The following is a 12,131-nucleotide window of genomic DNA, read 5'->3' on the forward strand; positions in this document are numbered from 1 at the left end:
TTTACTATCCAAAGCCCTCGTTATTACCTAAAGCTCAATGAACTGAAAGATAAACACAAAAAGGATTAAAAGCACAAGTTTAACTCAAAAAAACATAACCAAATCATAAGCTAGAAGGGTACAAAATGATATGTAAATATGCACCGATCAAGGATATTCCATTATGGTCCAAGCCTGTGACTGCCATTTGCATACACTGTGATAGTATGGCTGCCCAAGCAAGAGCCAAAAACAGTGTCTATAATGGCAAATCTAGACATATAAGGCGAAGACACAATACGATTAGACAATTGCTCCCAAATGGAGTCATTTCCATTGATTATGTAAAGTCAAAGGAAAATATAGCAGATCCTTTGACCAAAGGCCTACCAAGAGAGCAAACTTTGTATGCATCGAGGGGAATGGGTCTAAAGCCAATTCAATGAATCAAACCAGGCAGAAACCTAACCTAGTTGATTGGAGATCCCATGGTCTAGGTTCAATAGGCAAACTAGTTGGGGATGATTCAAAGTATTAAACACACAAAATGCCCATTTCTATGATATGTGTGTGTTGTCTGTTGATGATTGAGGGTATGCTTATGCATTTAATGACATTAATATCTTGTTATCAAGAGGAATATGACAGACTATTCTTTATTAATGTCACCTATATAGGAGTAAATGTGGGGTCGCATTTTTGAGAGTTGATATGGCTAAAATTCTCTAGAGCTCCTAGGAAACTCGGGATTTGTTCAGGACCAAAATGAACACAAACGTATGAATAGACGTGTGTCAGATTTGATATGTGTGAGATATATTGTCTCGGTTTACTAAAAAAGGTGAACAGTTCAAGTTCATTATATCCACTGCGTCACCCGGTAGACCCGATATATTTTCACTAGGGTAAGTTCAAGTCCAAAAGACACTTCTCCTGATGCATATCATTTCTCCTATCTCTCAGGTGATTCAGGCATCATTTGCATTTAAATTTCCATTCAAATGTGGGGTATGTTAGGTGTTTGAATACAAATTTCAACTCAAATGTGGGGTATTGTTGGTTCTTGCAAGATATTGCAAACATGTTTGAGTTGAAATTAGTCTCACATTATAAAAAAGTTGGGCCTCTTGGGCTCTGTGATTTAATATTAAACCCAATTAATTAAATTAATTACGAGTTAATTATTTAATTAATTATTTGAATTATTTCAAATATCAGATAAGTTTTGTCTGATTGGGTTTGACAGTTATTTGATAACTGTTCCAACAGGTATCAGCCCTTTATTTAAAGAGATTTTCTATTTAAACCCCACACTTCTCTTAGTTCACCCCAACTTTTAATTTAAATTTTCACAATTTCTAAGTAAACCCCACTATCTTTCCAAACTACCCTTAAATACACCCCAAGCTGAAAAAATAAGAAATAAAAGAGATTTTCTATTTAAACCCCACAAGCTACCTTTAGAGGAGGAAATACGTTCTAGGCATGAGAAATAGTAAGTATTAAATTTATTTTTTGATGATATTTCAGAGTCTTATTCATTGTCTGTTTTCAAGTGCATAAACATGCAAGTGATCAAGAATACAAGAGCTATGGCGGTTTTGGGTTTGCTGGATCACTAGACGTTAATCATAGCAATGGGACAAAAGGGATGAATAATGATTTTGAAAAATATACTGGCAATCAACAAAGGGAAGAGAATAAGATCGTTACAGCGAAACAATCAACAAGTCTTTCCATCAGCTCCCGCGCAGATTTTAAAGAGGTAGACTCGTCAATGTTCTACGTCTTTAAAAGAGAAAATTAATCTGGCAATAGGATGTAGAAGAGTTTGTATTTTTCTAAAACTTAATTTGAAGAGTGGTGGGGTGTGTGTATAGTTTGTATTTTTTTAAGTTGGATGACCTTTTTTGTCTTTTTACACAATAATAAAACTTACAGCTTAATGATTTAAGCATTGGGGTGAACAAAGAGAAATTCGGGGTTTAAATAGAAAATCTCTATTTAAACTAGAGCCCTGATTCTGTAAAGGCATCATCAAACTGCAGATTTCATTCTAAGTCATATTCCTATAGCCTGAGAGATAAACATACAGAATTCGCCAGAAATCAAAGCCCTAGTGCTAGGACTTTGTTTTGAGATAGTTGTATCCTGGTGGAGCAGACGCCTGCAGAACTACAAGCACTGAGTATGGGTGAAATTCTGTTTCAAGGACATTGCAATGTGCAAGCCTCTATCTGAAAAACCAGTCAGGTTTTATTTTACTGTTTTATTTAAATTTGTGATTTTATTTACTGTTTGATTTAATTGTTGAATTAAATTATTAGTGTAGTACTGATTGTTGTATCACCAACAACTTTGCAGTGGAGTGATTGATTGACGACACAAAGCTAGGTGGAAAGTAATTTTTTTTTTCTTTCTTCTGACCCAAATGAAGCCTTTGGCTCTTAGCCAATTATGTCGAACCAGTTGCAACTGGAGACTGCACCATGGCCTGGCTTCTCACGTCGTTTTGACGTGACCTGTCCCTACCCAGTTTGCTAGAATTATTAACAGAACGTGAGAGAAGTTTGGTAGAGGTCGGGGATGATGATGATAATGAACAAATGTCTATTTGTGTGGAGAGCCACCACCTACGTACGGCCTTAATTTCTTGCTCTCAGAATACAATAATACTAGAGAATTTTAATTATTTAGGGACTTTATATGATTAAGGAAGCTGTCTGGAGTACTGAGTATAATGGTTTGTGGTACTAGTGGTAGGTGTAGTGCCTGAGTTGTTATTGTGGGGCAAGAACAATTTTGATTAGTCTAGTGTTATGTATCTTCTTATTTTCTATCAAAGTCAAAAGGGGGATGGGGGAAAACTCACACACACGGGTATTATAGGAGCAAGGCCTGGGTCAGTCCAACTAATACCCCGTGAATGCTATATATCTTAGTTTAACCAATTAAAATAGCAATTAGACTGATGTCATGTTCACTTATTTAAATTATACATGGGTATTACGTGACTTTCACATTAAAATTCATAATTTAATATCCATAAAACCATGAATTAGGTTGACTAGGAGAGGAGAATGGTCGATTCGGGCGGTGGAGCCACTCATGGGCTAGCAGTGACCCTGCTCCGGAAAATATTGCTAGAAAGCTCTCATATTTACATTTTTGGGCCCTTTAAACATGTGTATGGAAGTGAAATTTGTGTAAAAAAATAAATCCAACTAAAGCTTGTTATTTATATTTTGGCTCCCCAAAATTTAAAATCTTAGCTCCGGCCATGCACGATCCCTGACCTATTCATTATCCTCTCCACTTTCCCGAACATGCCGTGAATGCAAATAGGTGAGATCAAGATTCGAGCTCGAGTCGAAATGTGGGACTTAGGACTCAAGTCCAAAGCTTGGATTATGGGCCCCTGGTCTTAGGCCGCTGAGCTCGGACCAGGCCACCAATGATTTTAGTTTCCTCACTCAGAATCTTTTGAACATTGGTTGAACTTGAAAGTGCCACACTTAAAATGGGCTGGGCTCTTCCAATAACTGCAAGAAGAGAATTATTGTTGGGTTGGGTTGCTATTTTCAAATTTGCTTCCAAACCAAATCTCAATGACCGGTTCCTTCCTGCTGCTGCCCCACATGGCCACGCAAGCATAGACGATAACGCTCACGTCATTAACCATGTGGATATATACAAATGTCTCGAACCCCAAAGTTAGCCGACACGTCGTCAAACAACACCGCTGTTTTCTATAAAAACGTTTTCTAAATTCTAAATACTGTGTGCCCGCCAAACGACAAACAGGATGTTGATTTCGGGACCAGGCGTTTTCCAGATCCGGAGACCCGCGTCAGCAAAGCCCATCACACCTATCCTATTCGAATCCAATATGACTCTCATTATATCCATGAACACATAAAAATATCCCAAAAGGGATCATTTTCTCTGCCTAAAACGCCCTCCTAGTTTTTCCTTATATAACTAACTCACTCAGTTCTACTCGTAAAATCACACACCTCCTTTCCATTCCCGCCCACCCATTTAGACCTACACAACCATTACTCATATAACAAATCTTTTTCGTAAGTTAGTTGGTTAAGATAGTATGCCGTCTCGTTACATTTGAATTAGATTTCCCTTTTTATTTACAATGAAAAATCTTCTTCACAATTATTGATTGAAATCCCAATCTCATCAACCGACCACCCCGCACACCCAAACACCCAAACGACAGCGTATTGGGGTCCCTTGGAAGCCAAATAATTGAAGGATATCAACTTTGTAATCATATGATTAGGACCCCTAATCAGTTGGGTGCAATTATTACATTTATTTGGGATTAGATTAGACCGGCAAACGCTGCTGTGTCGCCTCGTCAGCACTTTCATTATTCCCGCAAAGGAAATATCAATCCAGTTGATAAAAAGCAACTCATTTTCTCAGGGGGCTTTCGTCAGTTTTGTTGCTTACTTGAAACTTGAAAGCATTGCATAGGTAGGCCTTTGGCCTTCCTCTCTCTCTCTCTCTCTCTCTCATTTTATCTTCGCCATTTTCACAATTTTCTTCAAGCTTCAATCTTTTTCCTCTGGGTATCATAGTAGTTAACTAGCATTTGAGAATGGAGAGCGGATCCGAGACCCAGATGGATTTGAACAACACCACTTCTCATCAGAATGATCACTCTATCATGGAGATGGGATCTGGGAATTTCGGGTATTCATCTATAAATTTGTTTTTGTTCAAAAAGAATTGATTTTTTTGAGCTGAAGTTTTGATTTTTGTTGTTGCTGGTAAATGAATTTAAAGGTGCGCCCATTATAGACGGAGGTGCAAGATCAGAGCACCTTGCTGTGATGAGATATTCGATTGCAGGCATTGCCATAACGAATCCAAGGTCAGTTTTTTTTTTTTGGGAATGGTTTTTGTTTTAACTTTGATTAATATTGATAAGCATGTTATAATTTGGGTGTCTTTGTTTTTGGAGCAGAATACATTGGAAGTTGATCCTCTTGATCGCCATGACGTTCCTCGCCATGATGTGAAAAGGGTTAGTTGCTTTTACTGTCTCTGATTCATAGCAGCTTAGTTTTAAAAAAGGAATGGGAAATGGAATTAGAAACTGTGGCCTTTTTATTTTTCAAGTAGATTTGATTTTATCCGGGTTTTGCTGGATATGAATTTACTTTTATTTACTTTCCATTTATATCTCCTTGTGCTGTCTGAGCGTTAAAGGGTTCACATCAAAAGATCTGAACTTTATGGATAAGGTTCAGAGCATCTATCTTTTGTTTCTCTATGGACTGTTGATTACTTGCACATATTATGCCAACTTGAAATAGTAATTTTATTTTCTTTCCTTTTATTTTCTCCCCTCTTCCTACCCTTTTCATTTTAAGTTTGTGTTGAATAATTAAAAAGTTTCACTTTGCTTGCCTTGTATGGTTCAGGTCATCTGCTCCTTGTGCAACACAGAACAAGATGTAAGCCTTCTTGCAGAAAACTCTGATAATTGTATTATTAATTATAAATTGAAGAATGAGGTTAATGACTCCTCTAGTTCTGATATCCTTTCAGGTTCAACAGCACTGTATCCAATGCGGCATTTGCATGGGGAACTATTTTTGCTCCAAATGCAAGTTCTTTGATGATGATGTAAGCCTCTGAGTTCTTACCTAATAAAAAAGGGATCTTCTTAAGTTCATATCCTCATAAATATGAAACCCTGTTTCGAATGCACTTTTTCTTATTCTGAAATTGGTAGGTTTTGAAAAAAAAAAACAGTTAAATTGTGACAAATGTGTTATTAGAAATTCACTTTTTCTTATTCTAAAATTTGTAGGTTTCGAAAAAACAGTACCATTGTGACGAATGCGGTATCTGCAGGTTAGACACTTTTCTGCACGTTTTCGTTGTTCCCTTCCGTTGTTTGTCTTTTCGCTGTTTTTAAATTTTCTTTTAATAAATACGCATTACATTTCATTATCTTACGTCAGTAAAGCTTCTTCATTGATAAAACATTCGCACGTGTCTAAGTTTGTTTTAATTGGTATTACAGAACTGGGGGCGAGCAGAATTTTTTCCACTGTAACAAATGTGGTAAGATGTTAACCCTGTTTTTTCATTAATTTTTCATCGTTTTAATCATTTTTTTATTTATAATAGTCTAAATTGGAATATCTCTATCTGTGTTTTAGAATGTTGTTACTCAAAAGTGTTGAAGGATTCACACAATTGTGTGGAGAAAGCAATGCATCATAATTGCCCTGTGTGCTTTGAGGTAAAGTTTGGAGTTTGCTATGCCCAAGTATTATCCTGTTTTATGCTTTATGGTGCACCAACTCGCATCGGTTACTTGTGCAGTTTCTTTTCGATACAAGGGCAGACATTACTGTCTTGCTATGTGGACACACTATACATTTGGAATGTGTAAAAGAGATGGAGCGACATTGCCAGTAATTCCTTTTTTCTTCGCACTCTCTCTCGCTATATATATATACATATAAAAGGATAATCTGATATAAATCGTCAGTATTAAGTGTAATGAAAGGATTATCTGATATAAATCGTTAGTATAAAGTGTAATGAAACAATAGCCCCATAGTAATTGTATACAACTTTGCAGGTATTCATGCCCGGTTTGCTCAAAATCATATCGCGATATGTCCCGTGTGTGGGAAAAACTTGATCAGGAGGTAAATCTATGATTCGATGATTCAATGTAACGATATGAGTCACATGACTGCCTCTCATTTCTAGTTTACTAATCTCTTTCAAATTAAATATCAGATTGCTGCAACTCCCATGCCTCAAATATATCAAAATAAGATGGTAAGTATACACATATGATCGCTATCTTTGATTTTCTCCAACTATTGGGTAATTAAATTCCGCATACACTTTTTGCATGGTTAGGTTTGGATCCTCTGCAATGATTGTGGGCAAACATCAGAGGTAAATTTCCACATTGTAGCACACAAGTGCCTGAAATGCAACTCCTACAATACAAGGCAAACACAAGGAGGGCCAGCCTCGTGCTCATCAAGGATTACAGATATGGTAAGATGAATGACTTCAATACATCAAAATTTGTGATGTATTACTTCCTAAATTGTATCACAAAAGGAAGCTTGTAGTTGTGGTAAAGGAGGAAAATTAGTAGTGCCAGTTCCTTTACTAGTTTCTTTGTAGGTTTAATTGTTCCAAACAATGGCTCTTATTTGAGCCAATTTCTATATGCCAGTGGGTAGGGTCAGCAGGTTGTATTTGAAAGTATGGGAAAACATTGTATGAAGCTTCATCAATGGAAAATGTTTCAACATATAACAAAGATATCATGATATCAATTTGTAATTCAATTGCAAATAGGTTTGGAACTTCAAAAGTACATATAAATTGAATGAAGAGAATGAATTGGATTGGAGCAAAACTGAAGTCGATCATTGACTTCCTGAGATAGACTTGCCCGCACAGCTTCTGAAGTTCATATAGAACTTTTCAAGATGGGTGTCTTAATCAACATTGTGCAAGGACTAATTAGTACATCGGGAATGTAAATATTGTTTTCTTTTCCAATCACGGAGGTCGTTAGTTTTTCAAATTGACAAACGATGAACCGTGGAGCTTGACCTCCCGGCCATTGAGAGGTTGTACTGGTCTTGCATTCATCTCTGCAAACTGCATTCATGTTGATCAACATAGGGAGTTAATATGTGCTCCGGATACTATCATTTCAAAGTTCAATCAGAAGAACTCACTTCAGAAAGACGGGTAGGTTACTTACATCAAAAACGGCTTGTTGAAGCAACTTCACTTGTGATATTGAAACAGTATGTACCTGAGGACAGTTTTTAATTAGGGCAACTTCACTTGTGATATTGAACCAACATGTGAATTTACAGGAGTAGGAAAAATTTTCAGGGCTGATGAAGTTGGCTGTACCTGTTTGTTTATGGTCCAAGTTACTCCTTCACTGCAAGGAGGGGTTGTGAATGATCCACTGTATCTGTAAAATTTCGAGCTAGCCTTTTTGATCTGCCTCTTTTTTGGGTCCTGAAACCCGATCTTAGCCTTCTTCATCTTCCTCGGATCAATCACTCCCAGGTGTACCTCCTTCTGTACATCAATCATCGACGCTATCGCCTTTCTGACCTGAAAGTGGAAATAACACCATTGATCTCCTATATCTGTCTTTCCTAATTTAACCAAAACAAGTTTTTACCACAAAAAAATTGATACCTTTGAGATGAAAGGATTTGGTTGGCCAATTTTGTAGAGGAAGCCAACCACTGCTACATCGCTGTTGTTCTTGGCTCTGTGAACCATGTGCAATTCCACATCATACCTTTTGCCATTAATGGAATGCTCTGAGGGTGAGTGCCAATGGCATTGTCTGAGGTTGTATTCTTTGCCATTGATACTGATTGATCCAGCATCACCGTCCCATACAACCTGCATCAAAATTACAAGACAAGCAGTCGAAATTCATGCCTTCATTATTGTTCATAAAACAAGTTAAACAAGATTTTCACTTTCTTACCGCGATAGCATGACCTTCATTCTTCATAATGGCTTTTGTAGGCTTATAACTGATTTTAAAATGCTCTAAACTTGAGTTCACTTTGGTGGCGATCCCATCCCTTAAATCTATGGGTGATTGGGCTTTGCCATTCTTGCATGTCTTCCATTCTTTCTTAAGGTCTCCCCAGTGTTCTGGTCCTTTCTTGGTCCCTGCCTTATATTCAAATTCTATTTTATGCCCTGCACCTAAAAATCCAAATTCAGTAAATTATGATCAAGAAGAAGAATAAGAAGAAAAGAATGCACGTTTCTATATATTTATGTATTTGGCATTACCAGAACCTTCAGCTCTAATCGGTGTTGGGTCCAAGCACAGAAGAAAAAATGTAAAAACAATGAACCCAAGATGGATTTGGTTTGATCCAGCCATCTTTCACAGCCAATTATTGCAGCGAGGATGCAAATGGCTATACCCAACAGGATGGAGGATCCTGTTAGGTATTTTATATAGCAGATGGAGGATCTGAATGCAGAAAGAAACCACAGTTTTCTCCTTGATGAATGTGTATGAGATATCAATCACTTTTATGCAATTCTAATTTTCCTTTCTTGGCATTGCAATCCTTCTACATTTTGGGGTAATTATACCATTTTTTCAGGGAAAGTTTGGAAGTTGTATTAACTGAATTTGATCAATTCAATACAGCCAGTCTGGCCACTCATTTTTTTTTTAACTCCTTGATTTAGGTGTTCTATCTTTCTCTTTCTATCTATCTAACACTAAAAGTATGGAATATTTTTCTGTCTATTTACAAAAGTACTATATATAGAAACAAGAAGTTGGTGCAGTCCTACTTATAATTAGCCCCGGATTTATGGGATCCAAATTTTTTTAGAATGTAGAATGAAAATAATGAAAATAAAAAAAATAAAAAAAGACACCAAAATTTGCAGATGGCTTTCTAATTTTGTTTTGCTTTGACTAAAAACTAACAACGACACCGGCGCAAACAAAATGTCTACAACAAAATTAGTTTTGCTAAAAATATGTTGTATGTTGGCCTCAAGGAACTAATCATGTCAAACACAGAATGTCCTTAACCAACGAAAATAACTGTGGAGGCAAACGATTACGACTCAAAATAGCATCAACTGTTGAGTCAGAGATTTTCATGTTTCTTGGTGTCCAAGTTTCTATGGAGTTACTCCTTGAGAATGTAATATGTCCATGGAATTTATTTTCGGTTCAAAATTGAAGCATCATAGACATTCTAAAGAACATAAAGAATTTTCCAAGCTGGTATGCTTAACATACATGTGCAAGTACTAATTTATTACAGCAAAGAATGCAAACTTTTTATTTTCTTTTCAATCATGGATGTTGCTAGTTTCGCAACACCGGCTGTCTTAACAACGGGCTGTAGAGTATGATGTCTCGGTCGTTGAGAAGCTGTGATGGTCTTGCGTTCATCTTGCATACTGCATTCAGGTTAATGAACACAAGTTAAATAGGTGCTCAAAATTGACACTTTAGTGTAGTTAGCTCTAACAGAGGAATCACATAACAAGACAAGGTTACTTACGTCATAAACAGCTTGTTTAAGTAACTCCAGTTGTTCTTTCGAAACGGTATTTACCTGAGGGAAAATTATCAAAATGTGAATTTACAAGAGTTCAAGTAATGTTCATGGCAGATGAAGAGGTTTTACCATTTCGTTTACGGTCCAAATAACTCCTTCAGTGCAAGGAGGGGTTGTGAGTGAGCCAATGTATCTGTAAAATTTTAAGCTGCTCCATTTTATCTCACTTGATCAGTCAGTCCCAGTTGTGTCTCCTTTGTACCAATCGTAGACTCTAAGCCCTTGTGCACCTGAAAATTGGAATATATAAAGCTGAAAAAGTAACACCTTTGGGCTCCAATAATTTGTTTTACATATATGTTTTGAGTCTTTTTACCTTTGAGAGAAGAGGATTGGGGCGGCCAATTTTGAATAGAAGTGCAACTACAGCTTTATTGTTCGGGTTGGGACTTCGGTGAAGCATGTGCAGCTCCAAATCATACCTAATAAGTAACTCTTTAGACATTGATCAAACCATTTGGATTTTTAAGACAGAGGAGCTGAGATAGAGAAAGAGAGAGACCTTATGCCATTAATGGAATGCTCAGAGGGGCTGTGCCAATGGCATTGCTTGAGGAAGTAATCTGTTCCATTGATTTTGACTGATCCAGCATCACCCTCCCACTCCATCTGCATCAATTGAATATAATACGAAGAAATGAAAATTGCAGCACTATGAATGTCTCTTCAAATATGTTTTTGTTTTTGGTAACAAATTAGACATTTCCATACAACATATGTGTAGTAAAAATTCATAAGACCTTGAATGCTACACATTTGAACAAACAAGAAATTAATTCAATGAGATTTTTAATTTTCTCACCGCGATATAGTGGCCTTCGTTCTTCATGGTTGCATTGCAGGGCTTGTAACTCATTTGAAGATCCTCTAAACTTGGGATCACTTTGGTGGCACGGTCATCCGATAAATCTATTGGTGATTGCAATTTTCCATGCTTGCATGCTGCCCATTCTTTCTTAAGCTCTCCCCAGTGTTCTGGTCTCTTCTCATTCCCATTCCTATAATCAAACTCTATTTCTTGACCTGCACCAAAAACCCAATGGCTGTGATCATGATGAAGCTGGTAAATGAGATGAGTGCAAGAAGTAAACATATTTGGCATTACCAACAACTTGGGCTCCAATGGGTATTTGGTGCCAGTAGAGAAGAAACAAAGAAAATACAAGGAACTGAAGATGGGCTTGCTTTGATTCAACCATCATTCACAGACAACAGCCACTAAAATCATACAAATGTTAAGACAGAGGAGCCTCTGTTCTTTGTTTGAAATTGCTACAATGAAGAATGATAGAATGATGCACTATGAGCCTATGCCTATATACAATTTACCGGATCTAGATGCGGAAAAAAAAAATCATACATCATCCCTCTAGTAATATCTTTGTAATACTAATCACTTTTATTGCATACTAAAATGGGGTTTGAATGATTTCGAAATTTGATGACGCTCAACAGCTAGGACATGCATGTATCTGTGGTTTGCATGCGAAAGTACTTTCACTCCCTACGATGGAGAAGTTTATGTGACCTAACACCGCCACATAGTGTTACTAATCCACGTATTAAGCATGTTAGCTTCTCGGTGTCCCGCTGTATTTGTATCCTTGTCTAATACACTTGCATTTTGAGAAAACCTCTTAACGAGTTGGACTCTCTCTTGGTGGAAACTAGAAAGAATCATCAGTCTCTGCTAACTGAGGTATCTGTTATTAAATGTGGATATGTCCCAATCTTGCCCTTTTAGTTTTTTGGGAAAGTCTTTATCTCTGTTTGGTAGCGGAAAGATTTACCTCAATTATTTCCTAGGTTCATTTTGAATTTTATTCTCATTTTATTTTTATAAGTTGGTACATTGTACTTTGTAGTGCCAGTGGATAGCATTTGGAAAGATAAAATGATTTCAATCCATTTACAGCAATTCAATGTTAATGGAAAATTTCATAAAATGTTACACATTCATTCTAATTCTGTTTTTGACTAAAAACCAGCTTAGGG

At 36.8% G+C, this 12,131-nt stretch overlaps 2 protein-coding genes and 1 pseudogene across 3 annotated transcripts; 1 reads left to right on the plus strand and 2 right to left on the minus strand.

The window, feature by feature from the left end:
- Nucleotides 1-4,003: 4,003 nt before the first annotated feature.
- Nucleotides 4,004-7,308, plus strand: LOC110765305 (CHY-type/CTCHY-type/RING-type Zinc finger protein). Its single transcript, XM_021968393.2, has 12 exons — nucleotides 4,004-4,692; nucleotides 4,786-4,873; nucleotides 4,967-5,026; nucleotides 5,427-5,459; nucleotides 5,554-5,631; nucleotides 5,819-5,862; nucleotides 6,035-6,075; nucleotides 6,174-6,256; nucleotides 6,340-6,431; nucleotides 6,602-6,671; nucleotides 6,766-6,807; nucleotides 6,892-7,308. The coding sequence occupies exons 1-12, from the start codon at nucleotides 4,598-4,600 to the stop codon at nucleotides 7,042-7,044; spliced, it is 879 nt and encodes a 292-aa protein (XP_021824085.1). The 5' UTR covers nucleotides 4,004-4,597; the 3' UTR covers nucleotides 7,045-7,308.
- On the minus strand, nucleotides 7,279-9,104 carry LOC110765304 (carbonic anhydrase Nec1-like). Of its 2 annotated transcripts, none has more exons than XM_088244393.1 (6): nucleotides 8,839-9,104; nucleotides 8,516-8,736; nucleotides 8,215-8,427; nucleotides 7,918-8,127; nucleotides 7,760-7,813; nucleotides 7,279-7,653 (listed from the first exon to the last, which is right to left on the minus strand). In XM_088244393.1, exons 1-6 carry the CDS (start codon nucleotides 8,924-8,926, stop codon nucleotides 7,564-7,566), a joined length of 876 nt encoding a protein of 291 aa, XP_088100519.1. In that variant the 5' UTR covers nucleotides 8,927-9,104; the 3' UTR covers nucleotides 7,279-7,563. The 2 variants fall into 2 exon arrangements, with proteins under 2 accessions (XP_088100519.1, XP_021824083.1); XM_021968391.2 differs by having other exon boundaries at nucleotides 8,516-8,742; nucleotides 8,833-9,104.
- A 776-nt stretch (nucleotides 9,105-9,880) lies between these two features.
- On the minus strand, nucleotides 9,881-11,338 carry LOC110765294 (carbonic anhydrase Nec1-like; annotated as a pseudogene).
- Nucleotides 11,339-12,131: the final 793 nt, after the last annotated feature.

The sequence above is a fragment of the Prunus avium genome, chromosome 7, assembly GCF_965620075.1.
Source record: "Prunus avium chromosome 7, drPruAviu1.hap1.1, whole genome shotgun sequence".
Lineage (NCBI taxonomy): Eukaryota > Viridiplantae > Streptophyta > Magnoliopsida > Rosales > Rosaceae > Prunus > Prunus avium.